This window comes from Chiloscyllium plagiosum, unplaced genomic scaffold (assembly GCF_037043375.1).
Source record: "Chiloscyllium plagiosum isolate Xiang-an unplaced genomic scaffold, Cpla_swu_hap1 HiC_scaffold_17, whole genome shotgun sequence".
Classification (NCBI taxonomy): Eukaryota; Metazoa; Chordata; class Chondrichthyes; order Orectolobiformes; family Hemiscylliidae; genus Chiloscyllium; species Chiloscyllium plagiosum.
Genome location: NW_028270155.1, coordinates 18,983,847 through 19,007,031, shown reverse-complemented (window position 1 = coordinate 19,007,031; position 23,185 = coordinate 18,983,847). Strand labels below are relative to the sequence as shown.

Sequence of the window (23,185 nt, the reverse complement as noted above, 5' to 3'; positions counted from 1 at the left end):
AGAGGCCATGGTGTTGGACGTAGTATATTGGCATAGACAGAGATTTGGCTCATGAGTGGAAAACAGTAGGAATAAGAGATTCTTTTTCAGGTTGGTGACCTGTGGAGTTCCACAGAAATCAGTGCTGGAACCAACTGTTTGCAATATATAGAGTCATAGAGTCATAGAGATTCACAGCATGGAAACAAACCCTTCTGTCCAACCCTGCCGACCAGATATCCCAACCCAATCTAGTCCCACCTGCCAGCACTCAGCCCATATCCCTCCATACCCTTCCTATTCATATACCCATCCAAATGCCTCTTAAATGTTACAATTGTACCAGCCTCCATCACATCCTCTGGCAGCTCATTCCATACACATACCACCCTCTGCGTGAAAAAGTTGCCCCTTAGGTTTCTTTTATATCTTTCCCCTCTCACCCTAAACCTATGCCCTCTAGTTCTGGACTCCCCGACCCCAGGGAAAAAACTTTGTCTATTTATCCTATCATGCCCCTCATAATTTTGTAAACCTCCATAAGGTCACCCCTCAGCCTGTTCAGCCTCTCCCTGTAACTCTAATCCTCCAACCCTGGCAACATCCTTGTAAATCTTTTCTGAACCCTTTCAAGTTTCACAACATCTTTCCGATAGGAAGGAGACCAGAATTGCATGTAATATTCCAAATGTCCTGTACAGCCGCAATATGACCTCCCAACTATTAATGACTTGGAGGCAGCAAGTGAATGTATTGTAGCCAAATTTGTACACAACACAAAAACAGATGGAAAGCCAGGTTGTGAGAGGGAGACAAAGAGTTTAGAGAGAGATATTGATAGGTTATGTAAGTGGGCAAACACGTTGGCAAATGAAATATAAAGTGGGGAATTGCCAAGTTGTTCATTTTGAAGGAAGAACAAATGTACAGAACATTATTTAAATGGCGAAAAACTGCAGAAAATTGCAATGCAAAATGACTTGGAGGCACTTGTGCATAAAACACAGAAAGTTAGCACATAGTTGAGGTAGGTTATCAAGAAGGCAAATAGACTGTTGGCCCCTATTTCAAGGGGGTTGGAGAGTGAGGATAGGGAACTCTTAATGCAACTGAACAAGGTGGTGGTGAAGCCACATCTGGAGTATATGAGCCGTTTTAGGTTCCTTATTTAAGAAAATATTTAATTGGAGGCAGTTCAGAGAATTTTCACTAGGAAGATCCCTGGTATGGAGGGATTGTCTTGTGAGCAAAGGTTAAACAGTTTGGGCCTCTACTCATGGTGTTTAGAAGAATGAGAAGTGATCTCATTGAAACAAGGATTCTGAAGGGACTTTACAGGTAAATGCTGAGATGATGTTTTGCCTCATGGGAGAGTCTAAGACCAGAGGGCCAAGTCTCAGAATGAAAGGGTGCCAATTTAAGATTGAAATGAGGAGGAATTTCTACTCTCAGAAGGTTGCAAGTCTCTGAAGCTCCATGCCACAGAGAGCTATGGGATATACTCCTTGTTTCTCGATTAAAGGTGCTGGAAAAGCACAGCAGTCCAGGCGGCATCGGAGGAGCAGTACAATCAACATTTTGGGCAAAAGCCCTTCATCAGAATCTGGTTTCCAGCATCTGCAGTCATTGTTTTTACCTAGTTGGTATACTCCTTGTGTATGTTTTAGGCTGAGATAGATAAATACTTGGTCAGGAGAGGAATCAAGGGTTACAGGGCAAAGGGCAGGAAAGTGGATGTGTGAATGTCAGATCAGCCATGATCCTACTAAATGGCAGAACAGGATTGGGGGCCGAATGGTCCAGGTCCTGCTCCTATTTCTTGTGATCTTATGATGTTAAATACTTTCTAAAGCTCTGTTCAGATCAGTATACTAACCTTGTCTGCATTCCATCAATCTTTCACAATGACACATAAAATAGTTCAGAGAGTCATTAAGATCTCTGTCATTAATGTTGGATCTTAAATGGACTTCACTAACTTATCTGAAGATCATTCATAATTTGAGAAAGGAACCACATCTAGCCTGTTGTGTTGAAACAGCTATTGCCCAACAGAAACACATAATGGTTTTCTCTGAACACATTCTCTATTTCAACTCAATACATTCTTATCTGACTGTGTAAATTACTGCCATATATATCTTAAAAAGTTTTTCCTTTATTTTTCTGTCTTACTTCACAACCCTGCAATCTAACAGAGTGTTAATCAAGTTCTGCCCAAGATGTTTGCTATTATTGTCAGTCGAGAGCACCTGCTAACCCTTGCGTTAGTTTCAATTCTGCTGCTGCTTATTTTGGCATTCATAACTTACTATGTGTAAAGGATCTGAATTTCCATTCCCACAACGAAAAAAAAACACAATTTGGACATTTTCAGCGTTGGGGGAGGGTTAGCACAATGGTGTGAGGTAATAGCAGATCAAGTAAGGTATTGATCCACTGATGCTCAGAACTCTTGGTTGAGATTTTTTTTTTCTGACATGGATGGGGAAAGCTTATGCAGCCAAAGAAACAATGCAGCCAACTCCTTCCATAGATCACATACAGAACTCTGCTAAGGTCGTCTCTGTCCTACCGACTTCATCATATGTGGGAAAGTGTTTAATACTGGTTTCTGATGACCAATGGTAGTCAAAGCAAAATACTTTTACATCCTGTATTTTTCCTGTTCAAACCTGGACAGTTGCTTTTCACAGATGATCCACAATATTCGCTCTACCTCATAACCCAATAACAAAGAAACCATTCCAAAACCTGAGAATGTTAGGATGTAGAGAAAGGTTATTTGATGCATGATGTTTTGCACCTGCTCCAAGAATCCTTTATTCTATATCCTAAATTCAGCTCTCTCCCTGTATATTTTAACATTTCCCTTCTTCAATCAATCTTCTAAGTCCCTTTTCAAACATTTCCCTTTACAAAGTGGCTTTCCATCACCAGTTTGCAACAGAGAATTCCACATCCTGGCCAGCATCCTGTAGCTTGAATAATTTTGACAACCTCTGCCATGTACTTCTTATTCTCTCAGCACTCATTAAAAAGCTGTAGATTCTCAAGGTCATCCTCATAATTGTAATCAGACACCTTAGTGTAATAAAATACTAACATACCATAACATTCTTCATCAATGTGATGTAATTTATACAGCAGTTTAATAAGCAATGATTGTAGTACACCTCCTGCATTTGGAATCACATTCATCATGAACTAGAAGCTATGTCTACACATTTTCCCACTCAACCAGCTTTTTAGAATCCCACCATCTTGGATTGCTACACCATACAATATTTCTCTCCAGAAGATGAGGATCACATTATGTATGCATTGGATTAAGATTTACACTTAGCTACAAAAGTTAAATACTAAGGATAGTGACCAAGGTTGACAATGATACAATTACAGTGGTAAATGTCCCTTTCTTTAAAAAATCCCATTCAATTGCAGACAGTACAGCTAGAATCCATTTACCAACATTGAAACACATTCACCATTCACTCTATTCTCATTCCACTCGAGACCATCATTTCTTTCCACATTTCCTGGCTCAGTTTTTCTTCCCCTCTCTGATCTTTCAATTAAAAACTTAACTATGTTCCATTAGCCTTCAATGCAGAAAGTCTGGAATGCAGAATGCAGGTAATGCGCACATAAGAAAAATGAATATTGATGCTTTCTCTGGCAATCCTGTCTCAAGGTTGAATAAGTCACAGGAAGCAGTCATTTACAAAATCCAAACATTGGTTTTCTGGTCTAATTAACACTTTAATACTCAAAGGAACCCAAACGCATGAGCCATCGACAGAAAACTAAACACTGGAAATCCAGATAGCCATCTTCTACTTTCTACTGACTTAGTTTTACATTTATCCTGCATGAAATGGAGAAGGATTTGTTTGTATAGCCCCACTCTGAGCAGCACCAAGCAGATGTAAATCAGGACAAATGTAATGATAGAATGAGACAAAAAAAAACTCAAAGAACTACAGAAATCAGTAACAAAAATAGAAAATGCTGCAAAAACTCAACAAAAACCGAAAAGAAGAGTCACTGGGCCCAAAATGATGACTGTGGTTTCTCTCTACAGATACTTCTAGACCTGCTGCGTTTCTCCAGCGATTTCTAAATTAATGAGACATGCTGTCCAGAAAGTGGCCTATGTTGCTGCCTAACCCCACGGATTCGATGTTCCTCTGTACAGCATTGCTAAATGTTACCCTTTAATGTATCAATTTATATTTATGCAAAGAGAGCTTGCTCTGTATCTATTCCTCAGTGATAATATCATGGAATCTGACATACTTCTTAACCTACCAATAAACCTGCAATGCACCTTGCTTTTGTGTCTTTTCTAAGAGAATTCCCAAAAATGTGCTTAATACCTAAGGCACACGCTTCTCCAATGGTCTTTATCTCACGTCATGTCTGGATATTCTGGAGACTGACAGAAGCTGATTGCAACGATGAATTAGAAAATGAAGAATCGGTGTATCATACAACTTCCAGCATTTTAGGAAGGAAAACAAACTGATCCTGTCAGAATTAAGGATTCTTAGTAAATAATATTTTGGAGATAATAAAGAATTCTTATGGAGTTAGCTGGCACACATTGATTTTTCTCTCTTTAGAAAGGCATAAGCAATTCTAAGTAGCCAGGTTGGAAAGGTTCAAACAAATGATTGACATAATGTGAACTAACAGCCCCTGGGGGAAATAAAATATACTAACATGTCCTCATCGGGAACATAGCTTCTTCAGATGGAAGGTGTACCCAGAAATATGGAGGATCACCAAAGGATCCATCACAAATGACTAAGTTCAGTATCCTGTGTGCCAACTATCTGTTCAACTTCAGGTATCAGTGAATCGCCCTCAACTGTCCAGTTGACTGATGCATCATATTGAAACTTATGTTCTATGCTAAACTTAATAAACAACCTTGAAATTACATAGAAAGTCAACTATTACCTCAGGTATTCCCTCAAAATCTTACAAGCCTTTGTGATTTCATCCAGTAAATTAGATTAGATTAGATTAGATTAGATTACTTACAGTGTGGAAACAGGCCCTTCGGCCCAACAAGTCCACACACTGCCCCGCCGAAGCGCAACCCACCCATATCCCTACATTTACCCCTTACCTAACACTACGGGCAATTTAGCATGGCCAATTCACCTGACCTGCACATCTTTGGACTGTGGGAGGAAACTGGAGCACCCGGAGGAAACCCACGCAGACACGGGGAGAACGTGCAAACTCCACACAGTCAGTCGCCCGAGGCGGGAATTGAACCCGGATCTCTGGCGCTGTGAGGCAGCAGTGCTAACCTTAAATTGTTTCTTCAAAATGAATAAAGCATTTATTATTTCTTTTTTCTGACTCTAACTGCAGTAACATCTATTAAATACCATTTAATTAACAGTCAATGGATGTCTATACGTTGAATTCTGTTGCACATAAATTAATCAATCTGTACATTGCATTGGACTTATTTACAGTGGTTATTTCAGTCTAATACTCAGAGATGCAAGAACATTGCTCCTGGGCTACAGTTACCTCTTTTACGAGAGTTGCCTCAAACTCTTGGAGCTGTTGCTGGAAGCCAAAGTTTGGACTGACAAACGATCGGGCAGCCTTCACCGCAGACAAGCACTCTTCCCAGCCATAGTCAGTTACAGTCATCAGATAAGCCACCACTACTGTTGTGCTGCGTGAAACTCCCGCTAAACTGTGCCGAGGAAGGCAGAGGGAGGGACAAAAGAGAAGACATTTAATAACACACTTTACAGCATGATTCCTTGAAGAAAGCAGAAACAGATGTGGATTCATTTACGAATTTGATATTGCTAAGATGCTGTACCTACCAGTGAACAATGCACCCTCCTTTTTCCATTCGACATTCATGGATAAACTTAATGCACTCCTTAAAGTATTGGATCCTAGGAGACACAAGAGAATGATTTACATTGAACGTTTAAAATATTTTTAAATACAGTTCATAGACAAAAATACAAGCCAAGCACGTAAATATGTAGTCCATTTCCGCCAAGAGTCTTCTCCCTCTGTTTCCTATCATCATGAGATTATCTTAATGTGACATTCTTTTAGCAGCAACACTGGCTTTTCATTAGTGGTGTAAAACACACTTCCTCACATTGAGCTTCAGACTCAGTTTTCAAATTAATTTTGAACAATTTCACAAAAATTGTAATTCTGTCACATACAAAACCAACATCTCTCAAGGGTAACCTATGAACAGAAGAAAACATAATGAGTTTGCTTTGCGTTTTGAGCAGAAAAAGGAACAGCACATACCTGCAAGTACAGCAGGCAGTGGCAAAGGCAAGTGGTATTTTGACCTTCATAGAAAGAGAATTCAAGTACAAGACCAGGGATGTCTTGCTGCAATTGTAAAGAGCCTTGGTGAGATGACAGCTGGAGCACTGTTTAAAGTTTTGGTCTTATGTGAGGAAAGCATTTCTGACTATGGAGGACATGCAACGAAGGTTTACAAGACTGATGCCTGGAATGGCAGGATTAATGTATGAAGAAAGACTGAATCAGTTAGGTCTATATTCACTGGAGGTTAGAAGAATAAGGGGAATCTCATTGAAACCAAGAAAATTCTAACAGTACTGGCTATGGTTAAATGCAAGCAGGATGTTTCCAATGATTGGGGAATTCAGAGCCAGGGTCATAGTTTAAGGATAAGGAGTAAGCCATTGAGGACTGAGATGAGGAGAATGTTCTTCACCGAGAGAGTGGTGAGCCTGTGGAATTCACTGTCACAAAAACTTAGCTGATGCCAAAACATTGAATGTTTTCAAGAAGGAGTTAGATATAGTTCTTGGGTATATCAAAGGGTATTGGGTAGAAGTGGGAACAGAGTACTGAGTTGAATGAGCAGCCATGATCATAATTGATCAAAAAGGCACAAATGGCTTAATGGCCTATTCCTGTTCCTATTTTCTATGCTACTATGAATATGCAAAGCATCTTGAGTTCATGTTCCCAACTGTACTATCTGGGCTAATAGACAATTCACAACACAGTGTGTTTTTGATTCCTAAACCCCAGGGTATGAGGAAGGCATTTTGCCGTGATACAACAGTAACTAGTCACATTATCATTTACTGGTTATCAGTTCTGCTTCACCCCGCCATGGGGCTCAGCAATTGTTCCTTCTGTGGTCTCATTGTCAAAATATCCTGGTTCAGTTCTGTACACAAAAGGAAGGATGGCAAGGCATCTGAGAGAGAGTGGAGGGGGAGGGGGGATGGATGAAGGATTTCATTTCCAAGGAGAGAATGGAGAAGCTTGAGCTGTTCACCGTAGAGAAGAGAGAGTTGAGAGGACATCAGATGGAGGCATCCAAAATCATTAGAATCTATTGAACTGCTGCAGAGAAATTGCTCATATCGACGGAACAGTTAAGAAGCAGAGGATTCTAGATGACTGTAAGGTGACAGGTAAAATAAAATGGCAACATGAGGAAAAACCTGTTTACCGAGCAAGTGGTTAGGATCTGGAATGCTTACCGGCTGGTCATTATGATGCAGGCATATTCAATTGTGGTTTTAAAAAGGAATTTGGATAAGCATCTGAAGATGAAAAGAAAAGTTGCAGGACTACTGGGACAAGTTGGATTGGAATATGAATTCCTCTTTAAAAAAGTGCCAGAAGAAACACGAGGGGACAAATGGCCTCCTGCTGTGTTCTAACTGTTCGCTGATTCCATGTTAAAATTAGTTACAGAAAATAAACAGCTTTTATTTCATATTAAGAACATAATTCCTTTCAGGAAATATGATGCTAACAAAAATATTTACTGAAAACCATGAATCAAATAATTTGTGCAATCCACTGACAAGAGCTCTTAAAAGATCTAAGCATAGACAGTACAGCTAGCAATAAGAACACAAGATATTTTGTACATTCATGTGGCATTCCTTTTCCCATTCAAAACAATATACAAATGAACTAAGTTTTCTGCTGCTGTTAGCCTACCCTTTTAGAGAAATTAGGTTCGTGCTCTGGAAAATTATTCATTTTGGGGAATTGTCCAACTTTTCTGAATGAATTTATACTTACAATAAATCCTCTCAGTCTATGAATAAAAAGTACTGTACTGGTGACATTAATGTAAGAAAGCATTTGTAACAGAATTTATCTTCTTCCTCAACTGCCAAGTCTGTCCTCCTCACTTCTACCATCCCCGTCTCTAGAAGTAATTTTGGTTTAGGTTGAGTTTATGTTTTAACTAGTTTAGACACAGATATCCCTCTTCCTTTAGGAAGTGTCTCTGCCTTTGGAAAATAGCCTCCAAGAATGGTCTTACATACTGCCCACCTCTGTGGGGTGAGTTGATGAACTTTGATCCAAGTCCACGCTGAGGAAGGCATTCTAGAGGCTGGAATGTGCCAAGGGGCCACTATACACTCGTTCCTCACAATTTCCCTCGACACAATGCTTGGCTTCAGAGTTGTCTACACATTGCCAGGGACATTTCAGCCCAGAGACTCCTACTGCACAGGAGCAATCCATTCTTTCCAGTGTGCTAATACTAGCTCTTTTACTGAACTACCTAATTATTCTCAATGCCCTCATGTTTCACAGTAGCTTTGCAATTTTCTCTACTTAAAGGATTTATCCAGACCAGCTTTAAAACTATTTCCATTACCCTTTCAGGCAGGTGTATTCCAGATCATGATGGGTCAACAACACAAATCTCCCAATCTCCCCTCTAGCTCTTATGCTATTTAGCTTCTTAGTATTTAAGTAGTGGGGATCTGCCACTTGTTTTGCTAAAAGCTGAATTAAACACTGACTCACTTAGTCTCTCAACAGTTTCCCTTTTTGAAATTGTGTATCGCTCACCATCAAATCCCAAAAGTAACAATTTGATTTTGTGCATAAATCACTCTCCTCTTTGAACTGAGAACTGACAAGCAACAACTCACATTCTGTAGCTAAAGAGGTTGCCTCACCATTTCCTGATGCATTACTAAATGACATTACATACTCCTTTAGTTCTCACTTTAAGAATTCCTCGTTTCTTTCTCATTCAGAGGCATGTCTTTTTAACCTTAAAAAGGTTTCTCTTTTAGGCACCAGCTCAGACCAGATGCCCAGTACAGTGACTGCAATGTACTGAAGGGTCACAGGGATGACATATTTAAAGATTCAGAAGCAATGCACTTCCAAGCACATGTAAAGCAAACAAATCAGCTCCAGTGGGAATTGCTCCGTCATAGGAAAAATGTAACACCTCTTGGTTGGGATGGTGGGAGGACGGCACCAAAGAATCGGAGGATGGAGAAACACTAGCATATTAGATTAGATTCCCTACAGTATGGAAACAGGCCATTTGGCCCAACATGTCCACACCGACCCTCCCAAAACCACCCAGAGCCATTCCTCTACCTTATATTTACCCCTGCATAATGTACCTAACACTATGGGCAATTTAACATGGCTATTCACCTTACCTGCACATTTTATTTGGATTGTGGGAGGAAACCAGAACATCTGGATGAAACCACGCAGACACGGGGAGAACGTACAAACTTCACACAGTCGCCAGAGACAGGTATTTGAACCCAGTTCCCAGGCATTGTGAGGCAGCAGAGCTAACCACTGAGCCACCATGCCACCCCAAGTATCAGCTCCACTAGTACCCATCTATTTTTCAGGCCCTGTGCTAGACATATGTCCTGGCCAGAGATAAGAGGCCTGCTCTATGTTAGCTAGCTAACAAGCAGCTAAGGAATCTTTCTTCATAAGACAGCAATAGGGTGATCAAATGCAAAGTATTGCATTTTGGTGAACAAACAAGGGCAGGACTTATACAATTAAAAGTAGGGCATTGTTAGTGTTGTAGAATAGAGAGACCTAAAGGTTCAGGTACATAATTCTTTGAAGCTGCATCACATATAGACAGAGTGGTTAAGAAGGCATTTAGCATGCTTGCCCTCATTGTTCAGATCTTTGAGTAAAAGAGTTGGGACATCATGTTAAAGTTGTTCAGGACATTGGTGAGGCCTCTTCTGGAGTACTGTGTCCAGTTCTGGTCACGCTGTTATGGGAAGGACATTATTAAGCTGGAGATCACTGACAAGAACCAGTATCGCTCACAAAAGTCAAACGGTTCACCCAAATAGAAAACCATTTTTTGCTGGAGTAGTTGAACTCGGTTGGCATTTGAGAATTGAAGGGCTTTTGCCCGAAACGTCGATTTCGAAGCTCCTTGGATGCTGCCTGAACTGCTGTGCTCTTCCAGCACCACTAATCCAGAATTTGAGAATTGGGGCAAGTTATCACCACTTGCCACCAATTGGCTGTGCTTTCCAGTTGGTCACCAATAGCTACAAATCACTTCCATTCTACTTACAAGATCAGAAAGTAAAACTATAAGTGTTACAATAGCTCTATGGCAACTGGATTCCCTAAATGTCTCATAATTCAAACACATGTAAATTTAGTTCCCACAAGTTTAACATTTAAGTCACTTATGTAATTTCACTGTAAATTGGAAATTTGGATTTTTGGAACATTTGCATAATAACTGTTTTTTAAAAAAGCACTTAATTCTGTCTCACACTAAGCGTGGTGCAATTAAGTCTGCTACTTTCTTTCATATGCTTCCAATAACATATCAAATGAGTGTCTACTGCTCTAGAAATCTGCATATAAAACAAGAACTGTATGCATTCAATATAACAGAATCAGTTCAAACACCTTCAGCAAAAACTGTTGGTTCTTCGAATTCCATCCATCCTCCAGCTTTCAAAAGGTAACACTTTCAAATTGCAGATTGTCCGCTTGACATTGTCAGCCCTCTTTTCATTTTGGAAATATTGGAAAAGGCCTATTAGCAAGCACAGAGTTCACATACACGATTACCCAGCAGCACAGGGAAGGTAAACTCATTGCTTCCTGTGTTGCTGTTATGGCATAGATATGAGGGGTTCTCAGAGCAGTCCGGTAATCTATTGAGGTTGAGTGTTGCTAACTGTGTCCAAACCCTTCCAGGGGATCTTATTTTTCTGAAAATGCTGATGTCACACATTGACCTGATGGTTTAACCCGTGCAGAATAACAATCTGGGAGTCATTTCACATTATCACCAAGATTTCCTTTTCCCTGTTCAACTACGTTTGACTCCCTGGCCCAGTTTGTTGATTGCCAGGGCAAAGCAGTCAAAATGCAGTTCTCTGCATCTCCAGGATCCAGCACCACAATCAAGGACTCTTACCTGAACCACAGTGTGCACGAAAAGAATCTACACTACCCTCAAAATCTACCAAATCTTAAAGACTTTTGTATATGTATGTTACCTTACCATATATGTCAGTCCAGTTCAATGCACTTCATTTATGGAGTTTCAGAACAGTATTGGTGCCATACCAAAATACTGCCCTTTACCTGCACTTCTCCTGTTGCCATTATTACTCTACCTCCACTCACTCCATCAATAAGAAAACTGGCAACAATGACCATCAGCACAGTCCACATGCAAATTTGCAACACCCAAAAGCAGTTCAGGAATGGTTCATAATATTATGCTCCATGCTATTGCAACACCAGCTGCAAAGTGTACTTGCAATGCGATTAGATCACTGTTTTGATGAGCTTAGGGTTCTGACACAGCCTCTGCATGAAGTATACAACAGGATTTGTTCAAAATATTGCTAATAAGTCTCCCAGAATGCTTTCCTTGTCCATTGGGAATCTGGTGGCAGTCATTCTGGGAGGAGTGGTATCCTAGCTGAGGTGACGGCCTAGGGCACTGACAGTGGTGGAAAGGTTATGATGCCTTCTCTCAGTATGGCAGCTTTCACCACTCCGCCACACTGTCCTTATGGCCAGTCAGCCAGTCCAGACTGCTTCCACACATGCCAATGTGTTATGGTCTGTAACCAAGCCCTCAAGACCCAGAGCTACTCAAGAGCATCCTGCAGTCTCCTTCAGAGAACATCAGCTGTCTTCCCCACCCACCACCCTCCAGCGTGAAGGAGCGCTAGGCTATGCTAAGGCATTCACAAGGCAGGCACTAAGTGAAGGTCAATAGTTCAAATTGTTTATATTATTGCAAGTGAACAAAACAGATACAGTGGACTGAATGGCCTCCTTCTATGTCATAACAAGTCTGGGAAATGTTGTTGGATAAAATTGGTGTGCGTGATCCATTTGCTGCATCTCTTACTTCAGAATTTTAGGTCAGTAAAATCTTTGAATGTTCATGATAGTGGCACAGAGAAGTTTGGACAATCTGAGACATTGGGGATTTTCTATCGTGTGTTGGAGTCTGATAAGCCTGTCTGGACTGACGATGCTCCAAATGCTTTCTTCTTTTCTGATCTGTCTCCTCTTTCTTCTCCTTCTGAGCTTCTCACCAAAGGCTGTGCTCTCCTGATGGCTCGGTTGTGCAGGCTGTACCATGTATCGACGCCCTCCAGCAAGGAATGGAGGGCTCCCCATGAGTGGTCCAATCATTGTCACAGCATGTTAATGGTCTACTCCACAAGGTGACCAGTTGCATTGTGTCATTCATTGGAGTAGCACCATCAAAGCGGTCAGTCAAGAACTGCATTGAGAGCAGGGAACCCTTGTTGCTAAGCGACCACTCTCTGGTTTGACTTGGTGGCTTGGAGACGAATGGAGTAAAGCAAGATGGCAACATGATGATAACCAACACACGAGTGAGAATCCACAAAATTGATGGTCTGTGCAAGGTCACCCACTGTCTGCATATTCAAGGGTTGGAACTCTCTAGGTCTCCAGCTCCATCTCCCCATTGCAATGTCACACCTGCCGACTAAGCACATGTAGTCAGTAACCTCTGCACCATTGAATAAAACCATGTGCTCACTCTTCATGCTTGGACCAAAGGCAAATGAAGCTCATTCCCCGGTGGAACCAGTCTTGGTGTCCTCTCTGATGCATGACCAAGTGGGGAACTCATGTGACTCGACAGGCCCTTCAGCCCATCAAGTCTGTACCACCACAGTCCTTCCACAGGTCCAACACAACTGCCTGAAAGGACTGTCAATTCCTCCAAAAAGAGTGTACACTCTGATTCCAATAACACAGCAACAGTGGAAGAATATCAAAAGAATCCCACCTCAGGATTCCCCTAAATGGGAGATGGATGGTCCCCCTCCTGCAGCCAATCACATACCCAACTGCAAGAGATGGTACTAACACGAAGTATGAGGTCCAAAATGGCAGTGTTAGACACAGGCAGATGTCTATATCTGCCCATTCCCCCTGCCACTGCTGCATGCACAGGGCGTTGGTGCTCTTGGTGTTTAGTGTCGGCCTTGTTGGAAGAAATGGAAGGAAACTCCGCCATCCCTATTGTCACCAGCTCCCAGGATTGATGAAGCTTTGCAAGTTTTGTAGCTGATGTTCGCAAAATGGCCTTGATGTTAAACCAACTTGCACTCCATTACTGAGTAATACCTGGCTGATATAAATAAGGATGGACTTAACAGGAAAAGACATTTCTTTCCATCTTTAGTACTAGCTCTGTGTTATCCATATTCATCTGGATTAAAATTAACATATTCATTTCTCACAAGAACGATCCTTGATAGTGGCACAAATTATGAATCAGTTCACAATCTCTCAAGTGAATATAAACATCCCCCTGGCAAAAAGAAGAGAACCAAGAGTTAACCCTCAATGTCCATGTGAATATTTATTCCTCATCCATCATCGTGAAGACAGATCATCTGGACATTATCGCATTTCCACTCACTGGACCCTGCTGTGTACACTTGGTTGCCGTGACTGCACATCAAAATAATTCACTGGTTGTGAAATCCTTTAGAACATCCTAAAGTCATGAAAACTTCTGTCTAAACATAAGTTTTTATCAGTTCTTCGGAATTTTCCTTTGCTCATTCTTTAAATTTATGCGAGGTCATATAGCGATCCTAGGGTCGCAAAGTCATACAACACGAAAACAGACACTTCAGTCCAACTCATCCATGCCTTGTGTGTCTTCGCAACCAGAAAACTTTATTGTTTGTGCTCCTTTATGGGTGGCACAGTGGCTCAGTGGTTAGCACTGCTGCCTCATAGCATGAGGGTCCCAGGTTTGATTCTAGCCCCGGGTGACTGTGGAGTTTGCACATTCTGCGTGTGAGTGCTCCGGTTTCCATCCAGTCCAAAAATATGCAGGTCAGGTGAATTGATCATGCTAAATTGCCCATAGTGCATTAGTCAGAGAGAAATGGGTCTGGTTGGGTTACTCTTCAGAGGGTCGGTGTGGGCCATAGGGCCTGTTTCCACACTGTAGAGAATCTAGTCCTTGGTAATGAGCGAAGGCTATTTATACTCAATTGCACAACATATGGTTTGAGCACCAACTGCTCACTCCCACAGAAAAGAGGAATCGGGTTTTTATTGAACTTTAACCAAGAAAATGAGAATTGGTAAATATTCAGTGGGTTGGTTTTGAATCTAACTGCAAAGGGGGAAAGAAAAGTACAAGAGAAACAGCAATGTGTTGGTGGGGCACTGCTGCTCCGACAGGTCAGCAGCTACGTGAACAGATGGTGAGTTGTCGATTGGGACCGTGCTGTCAGAGGGGAGTGGCTCAGAGAGCAGGTGCTTCCTGACAGCCAATGAGCAATAGTTCAAAGAGCGATTCCAGTCAGGACGGCTCTGGTGACATCTCTTCCCAGCTGTTCCAAGATTTGAGAGGGGCTTTGGGACCAGGGTCAGTAGGCCCGCCTTGTCAGGCAAGGTCATGTCAAGCAGGAGGAAAGAAAATCAAATGAAGTGAACTTTTAAATAGAAAAAAAACTGACTAAATGTTTGACAACAAATAAATAAAGAAAGACAGATTAATTAACTACTTGGAGTTTTAAATGGATAAGACTCCATTTCTCAGCGTAATCTCATTGACGTAGAGTGTGCAAACTACATGCTATCTGTTCATCTCATCCACTCCATGATGCCCTGCTGACTGGGACCCACAAGGGACCCTACCCCCACCTTGGTAATGTACATATAGCCTGGGCCCTAAAAAAGACCTGGCCTTCTTATGCGGAACTGCACACATGCAACAGGAAATTCTGCAGTCTTTGGTTGGAAGGAAAATCACAATAGATGGAGCAACAGAAAAGGGTAAAAGATGCCAGGTTTTCTGATGCAATGCTGGAGATAATGACGATGGAGATGGAAAGAAGCATGTTCCTGAAGGATATCAGGAGATAGTCAAGGTATGCATTGAGAAGGGAAAGGGAGCAGCTGACCAGGAGAATGAAATTCAAAAGTCTTATCCCCCCAAGAACTTGGCTGTAGTGCTGGGGAATATTCAATGATCTAATATAACTGGTTATGGGCAGTGACTGTTTCTCATAGACACCACTCCACCAAGCTCTTCTGCTGCTCAGTGCATTCACCTCCACCATTCTCAGGGCAGTAAATGTAGCTGAGGGATTGGAAGGTGATGAATTAGGGAGCAATTCTGATGTCAGGATGGCAAATGTAACTCCATCAATCCTCCCAATGTTGTGAGCCTTCTAATGTCCATTCACAACTTCCACTTGCCCCAAGCTGTTAAACGATGGCAAGTACTTGACCCAAACACATTGGAGCGTACACTCCATTTTCCCCCTTTCTTGCAAGGGAAGGTGGTTCGCAATCTCAGCAACCAAGGGGACACTGACACACTTGCATCATCCAAGCCCTGTGGTTGTCTGCGTCAAGGGATCAATTACAACTGAGGCCACTGTATTCAGCAACTCTGAGAATATTCAGGATGACAGAAACTTTCCGTAATCTCCCCTTTTCCAAACCTCCTCCCACTGATTACATGACATGAAAGCAAAAGGTGTGACCAGGAGCTGCTGCCATTTCAACGAACTGCAAGCCCCATCATTTTACCGCACTCAACCTCCCCTTCTGTGTATCTGGCATCAGATACTCGCGAATGTTGCCTGGCCAGTGGCAATAGCCTCATCATACAGTTACACCAGGAACATCATCACTTGCTTTGACAATCCATTGCAGAGAACTCAGATGGAATACATTATAGAATGTGGATGGACAGGTACAATGTGTTGTTTGGCGTATTGGCACCGATGTTTTCCCCAAGCCACATGGACCACACAGCCACTGGTAAGCTCCGAGCACACCCATTGGCATGCCAATGCATGACTTCCACTTCAGCCACTGCCATTCTCACTGCCTTGACAGGCAAAGGCAACAGGTATAGTGATACAAAGTTGAGTTTTGGTGTGTATCGTTGTGATAAGACTATTGTGGAATTTTTTTGTTGGCGGCTTTATTTCAGTATTTTGGCTGTGATATTATGCAGCAGAGGGATTGGAAGATGATGAATTAGGGAGCAATTGTGATGCAGGATGGCAAATCAACAAAACCGAATCTGTTCGAAGTCCAGAGGTGAAGGGGTCCTGGATGTCTCCACCTTTTCCTAAACATCCTTCTCTTCCTCCTCTTTATTCCACTCAGCTCCCTTCAAAACTGCCTGAAATTAATCTCCAAGTCATACTGCAGCCCAAGAGGAACTGAAACCATAGTCTCCAGCATCGAAGCAGACTTTCTTTTGACAAGTTTTCCAACTCCTCTGACCTCTTTCTCAAGGCCCAGCACCATTCCCTTGAAAAACCCAAAAAGCTTGCAAAATTCTCCCTGATAATATTTTGCCAGTGAGAATATGCAAGTTTGGTGCTATTTGGAAGGTGCCAATCTAGGTCGGGTACATGAACAAAGGAGTACCCGAGTGTAAATACATCGATTGCTTAAAGTTACACCACAAGTTAGCAAGGCCATAAAAATCAAACCAAGATCCCCGCTTTATTTCTACAAGAATAGAATCGAAAACCACAGAAGTTATGCCAAACTTGTATTGAACCTAGCTTGAAAGATTCAGCAGGTCTGTGGAGAGCGAGTCAAGTTAACGTTTCAGTGATCCTTCTTCAGAACTGGACAAGTCCAGCATCTGCAGTTCTTTGGGTTTTCTGTATTAAACCTTAGTTAGACCACATTCAGGGTACTGTGTGCACCTTGTGATCAGCCTGTTATGAAAAGGATATCAAGGAAAAGGAAAGTTTCAAGGATGATACATGAAATGCGTGGGGATACATATTAGGAAAGGACTGGCCAGCTGGGTCTGTTTCCTTCCCAAAAAATGTGGAGAGGTGACCTACTAGAGGCCTTTAAGATTATGAAAGGTTTTTTATAAGAGTGGAATCAGAGAGTTTTGTTTTGCGCTAAGGGGCTTGACAGGAAGCTATCACTGTAAGATAGTCATCAAAAATCCACTACAGATTTCAAGAGGAAAACTTTTTAATCCAGGGAGTTGAAACTGAGGGAACGGTTGAAGTAAACAGTCTAGGTATAGTACAGGTGAGATTAGCACAAGGGGGAGGGGACTAAAAGGTTACAATGATAAATTCAGAGGAAGACAACTCAGAGGAAGCTCGAGTGGAACATAAGCACCAGCATAGACTGATTGGGCTGAATGGCCTGCTTATGTACTATACATCCAATGTGATCTTCTGTAAACATAGGAAACACAGTGCAAAGGATGTGCAGAGAAGGTTCACTGGGGGTTAATTCCAGAGTGAAGGGAGTTGGCTTATGGGGAGAGATTGCATAGAGTGGGACTATACTCATTGAAATTTAGAAGAATGAGGGGGATCTTATAGAAACATATAAAATTATGAAGGAAATAGATATGATAGAAGCAGGGAGGTTGTTTCCACTGGTGGGTGAAACTAGAACTATGACTAGGGGGCATAGCTGAGGAGGAATTTCTTCACCCAAAGGGTTGTGAATCTGTGGAATTCCCTGCCGTGTGAAGCAGTTGAGGTTTCCTCGTTGGGTGTTTTTAAGGCAAAGATAGATAGACTTTTGAACAGTAGAGGAATTAAGGGCTATAGTGAGCTGGGGGTAAGTGGAGCTGAGTCCATGAAAAGATCAGCCATGATCTTATTGAATGGTGGAGCAGGCTCGAGGGGTCAGATGGCCTACTCCTGCTCCTAGTTCTTACTTTTTATTCCACTAACTCTACAACAACAAAAGGAAGTCAATAGCCCCTCCCCTAGGGGCTGGATGGTTAGCACTTGTGCAGGGGGTTTCAGGGTGTGGCTCCCTCATGCAGAGCTGGGATGATCTAAGAGGATGCATTAACTGCTCCAGCTGATCCAAGCTTTTACATCAGTTCAGAGTTAGAGGCTGTTTAATGTCACAATCTGTCCACTCTGAATCCTTCAGATATCACCCTCACCCTTCATGCTGTCAGTATCGAGGAACTATGGCCTGTGCAGAAAGTGGCTGACATTTTTTTGTGTTCAGGACTGCGGTACTTACAAACATAAAAACAAGGAAAAAGTATTTTTCCTGTTCGGCTATTCAATCAGATCACGGCTAAGCTGAGATTCCACATTCCTGCATAAACCCAATAATCATTACTGGGCAGTGAGAGGGCATATCTTCATTAGAGCATCTTCTTCACTTTCTGCAGAAGTTCTTTAACAAAAACCTCTTTACCAAAAATTGTGTATGGTCAGAGGATCATTGATTTGCCATTCACCTCCAGCTATTTCTACATTTCTCAATTGCACAAGAGCCTTTGTTCGGATGTTAATCTTGTCATGTCTTCAATCTTTCCATTTACTTTAGTTACTTATTCAACATGCAGAGATAGAAATTTCAACGTTGCTAATAATGGTTGCTTGCTATTGGAACTTAACTGAAATTCTCCTGGAAGATATATTCCCTGTATAATACCAAGTCACATATTTCACCTTTTTTTCATATACTATGAGTCTTGAAAGTTGACAAAAATGATCTGCAAGTTTCTGAATGTGCTAGACAAGTCAGAGCAAGCACCAAAAACTGATCACCCTTTCCATATCCTCAATATCCGATCTTGGATGTATAAGCAAGTAAATGTTTCTGAACAAATTCACAGTGCTGCCAGACATCTTTTCTTTCATGTTCTGATCATAATCTTGGAAACTTGGCAAGACTGGTGAGGAATCAGCTGAAAATCTAGAAAGTTAAATCACTGGAGAGTAAAGGTGAAAGAAAAAGCAAAATTAGCTGCTCATTAATTGGAGGGATTTGAGTTCTCAACAGCTTAGTGTGTTCTATATGATATGGCACTAAAATAAACAGACCAGTTGGTTCCAGCATCGGTCCCCAGTCTGTGCTAAAGCAACTGGGTTCCACTGATTTGGCAGTTGGTCTTTTATCATGTGGTCTTACATTCACATCAAAAGAGTTTGTTTTCAAGACTATTTGAGAAGACAAGATCAAGAGCGAGCTTCAGGCTTAGACTTCAAAGTAACATCATTTATCATACATTAATACTAAATACAGTTAAGACCATAAGACATAGGAGCAGAAATTAGGCCATTCAGCCCATCGAGTCTGCTCCAACATTCAATCACTGCTGATAGGCTTTTCAAACCCATTTTCCCCTTTCTCCCCATAACTTTTGATAAGACCATAAGACACAGGAGCAAACTCTGCTGCTCATGGCAATCACAGATATCTCAGGCTCTGATTTTACATTAAGTAAAGATTAGTCTACTTTGTGTATTCATATCCATGTGCTCCTTCAATTCTACTAACTTTCTAGTCTAGTGTGGTGAGATCTAACTCCACTACATTGTGCTACATGGAGGAAAGTCCAGTAAATAAGCATGTACTGCTCACACTGGAAGTCCAGTTTAAGATACACAAGACAAGTTGGATCTGTATGTGTCATTCACAGTTTTCATGACTTTTTCTGTGACGATAGATACCTCTGTGACATATCTTCACAAGGCTCGTTGAGGGTCCTCAATGCCTTGCACAAGTTGTCACCTTCGAATTGGTGTCAGAACCCCGGTCTAGGAAAGAATTCTGCAAAGGTTCCTGTGACTGATCACTTTGCAAGCCCCCATAAGAAACTAGTGTATGTGTGAATATCAGGGAAGATCAAAGGCTGTGTTGTCTCCATTGTTAATTATTTTCCTGCTCAGCTTCGATGATCCTGTCGGTAGGGTACTAGACGGTCTTCGGTACCCTTCGGTCTGTTCTTTAGTTTAAGTTAGGGTTAGCCTGATAGAAAGATGGATATTGGCAATCGGTATGGAAATCAACACCAAAATCAAAATAAACTCTTGGGGGTGCTGGAAATCTGATATAAAAAGAGAAAGTGCTGGAGCAACTCAGCAGGTCACTAGGCCAAGAGAGGATGAAAACCCCGACTAAAAGTCAACTCACTTCCAACTCCTACTTTCATATGAATGCCACTGTGACCAGCTCAGTGTGTGTATCATCAGGGAAAAACACAAGGTCAGTGTTCTTTAAATCCAATCCCTGAATTCAGCCCCATTACCCATCCATTGACCAGGATTTTGGACCCTGTCTGTGTCTCTGCAGTTCTGCTTCATAAGAAAAGGGTGTCATGGTGGCTCAGTGGTTAGCAATGCTTCCTCAAAGTGCAAGGGACCTGGGTTTGATTCCAGCCTCAGGTGACTATGTAGAGTTTCCCCATTCTCCCGGTGTCTGAGTGGGTGTTCTCCAGTTTCCTCCCACAGTCCAAAGATATGCAGGTTCGATGAAATGGCCATGCTAAATTGCCCACAGTATCCAGGGGTGTGCAGGCTAGGTGGATTAGCCATGGGAAATGCAGGGTTACAGGGATTGGGTGGGATGCTGTTTAGAGGGTTGGTGTGGACTGAATGGGCCAAATGGTCTGCTTCCACAATGTAGGGATTCCAGAAAAATGATTTTTATGTTAGCTCTACCTCTAGACATTTTTAAATTGTCATCTTTAAAATGATCAATTTATTGCTTTGCAATTAATTATCTTTTGCTCCACAAATTGATTAGATTTTCTTCCTACCTTAACTTTTGTTTCATGTTTAATGACCCAATCTCAGGCAGATGCTGTTGAGTTTCTTGCTGAAGGGGACTGAGAAAAAGTCTGATTGCTTTTTTGCAGGGCAGACAAAAGGGCTCATTTTTGCTCCAGCAAACACAAGAAATGTTGAAAATGGTCAACATATCTGGCAGCATCTGAACTGAGAGAGAGAGAGAGAATCAGAGAGACAGAGAGAGACTCTCAAGTCAGTGAGCCTTCATCAGAGTTAGTGTAGATTATGAAGCACTAACTCTGCTGCTCTCTCCACAGATGCTGCCTGGCCTGCCAAGTATTTTCAATATTTACTGCTTACATTTTAGATTTCCACCTTCTGCAGTGCTTTGATCTCCTAGTATAAGCAACATGCTGGGCACTGGTAAGTGTACTGAGTTCCAATTTAAAGTGAGAAGTTTTCTTTTGTCAATTGAAATAATAATTTTCTGTTAGCAAAGCCCACTTGAGTCAAATAAAATAGCACATTACTGAATGTCGGTTGGTGCTAATTTACTAGAATGTTCTGCCACTTCTTAAATTTGGAAGTGAAATTAGGAGTCATGTGTCAATAGCATATGTCATTGCTAGTTCAAAATATACTCATTTGTACATAGGATCGTTTGTTGTGGCACTTGTGATGTTTGAGGCTTTTAGATCTTACTGCATAGAGCCAGGTTCAAGGATGCAGAGCTGGCTGCATTATATAAATAAGCAAGTTGCATGTTATTGTCCATCAAAGCTGTCCTTATAAAGTGTATTTGTGTGAAACCTGAGCATTGATGTACTGAGCACAGAGTACAAAAGACTATGAGATGTAGGAGCTGAAGCAGGCCATTCAGCCCATCAAGTCTGCTCTGACATTCAATGAGATCATGCAATAGGTTTTGCTCAACCTTCAAGAATAGTTTGACCCCACTATGACTATGGTACACAATTCAAAGGATGTGAGGGATTGGGTTTGAGAGAAGGGACAAAATAAACTGCTCAGGAACAGAAGAGTCAGGACTCATGGTTTTCATCACTGGCCCTGTTTGGCTGCTTAGCAATGAACTTATCTGCACAATATGGAGTGTTGTAAACTTCAAATGATTGCTGTAGCTGCCACGCAGATTTACCACCACTGAGCAGGTGGAGCTAATCTCCAATAAAGATATAACTTTTATTCTGAGTTTATTTAAACTAGGAGGCAAGTCGAAGTGGGTCCAGAGAAAAATAAGTCACAATCCATGATGCAAGAGGAGCTAAAACGACACCAGTGAATTTGAAATATATTTGAATTAACAAGAACAGGCTTAGACAAGTTTCAGTACTTTCACTTGGACAAACTCCAACATTTTGCTTTATTGACCTGAAGCTGCTGTGATGCGGCTTCTGACGCCCATTACATAAAGCAGCAATGACCAGAGTTCATGTTGACAGAACTTGAATAGTTTCCTGTAAGCTGCGGAAGATTTTCTAGCAGATTCTACAGCTTGTTTCAGTACTGCCCTACGGTGTTAAAATTTCACATCAGTGCAGCAACCCAAAGGCTGATATACCCAAATCAATTGAGAAAGGTTGAGAAAGCTGTTTAGCAAAAGGTTATGGGATCCTTAGCTTTATAAATAGAGGCACAGGGTATAAAAACAAGGAGGTCCAGCTAAACCTTTATAAAACACAGCGTAACCCTCAGCTGAAGTACAATGACCAATCTGGACACCATAACTTTAGGAAGTGGGTCAGGAGGAGATTTGATAGAAGTGTTCAGAGTTAAAAAGGGTTTCGATAGGGCAAACGTTTCCAGTGACAAAAGAGTTAGTAACCAGAGGAAACACATTTAAAGCCTTTGGTAAAAGACCCAGAAGCAATATGAGGAAACAATATTTGATGCAGCAACTTGTTATAATCTGGAATGCACTGCTTGAAAGAGCAAAAGATGCAGATTCAATAATAATTTCAAAAGGGAATTGGATCAATATATGAAGTGGAATCATTTTCAGGGCTAAAGGGAACAGGTGGATGAGATTATCTCTATCACAGATTCAATGGACCAAATGGCCTTATGCTAAACTGTATCAGTCATCATCCATGTTCCAATGGCACTGGTTTTGGAGAACACAGTTGCCTGTGAATGGGAGATAGATCATTAAATAATATGATGTCTAAATGGTATTCTACATGTTGCTGCTTAAGGTCATTCACCTCTTAAATTCCAATGAGAATCTCTCTGAGTCCAACAGCTAAAATGTACATCAGGACAAGACCACCCCATCTAAGTTTAATATCCTTTTAGTGAAGAAATGTCCAGCCTTCTTTCTAATGGTACAGCCCAGAAGC

The 23,185-nt window shown here is 41.5% G+C and overlaps 1 protein-coding gene across 1 annotated transcript in view; it reads right to left on the bottom strand.

Annotated features, from left to right (window-relative positions):
• dusp22a (dual specificity phosphatase 22a) overlaps positions 1-23,185 on the bottom strand; it is a 130,198-nt gene that overhangs the window by 51,724 nt on the left and 55,289 nt on the right. The window contains exons 5-6 of the mRNA XM_043706607.2: positions 5,841-5,915; positions 5,533-5,704 (exon numbers count right to left, since the gene is read on the bottom strand). Coding sequence (XP_043562542.1) covers positions 5,533-5,704; positions 5,841-5,915 — 247 coding nt within the window. The remainder of the gene's footprint in view (positions 1-5,532; positions 5,705-5,840; positions 5,916-23,185) is intronic.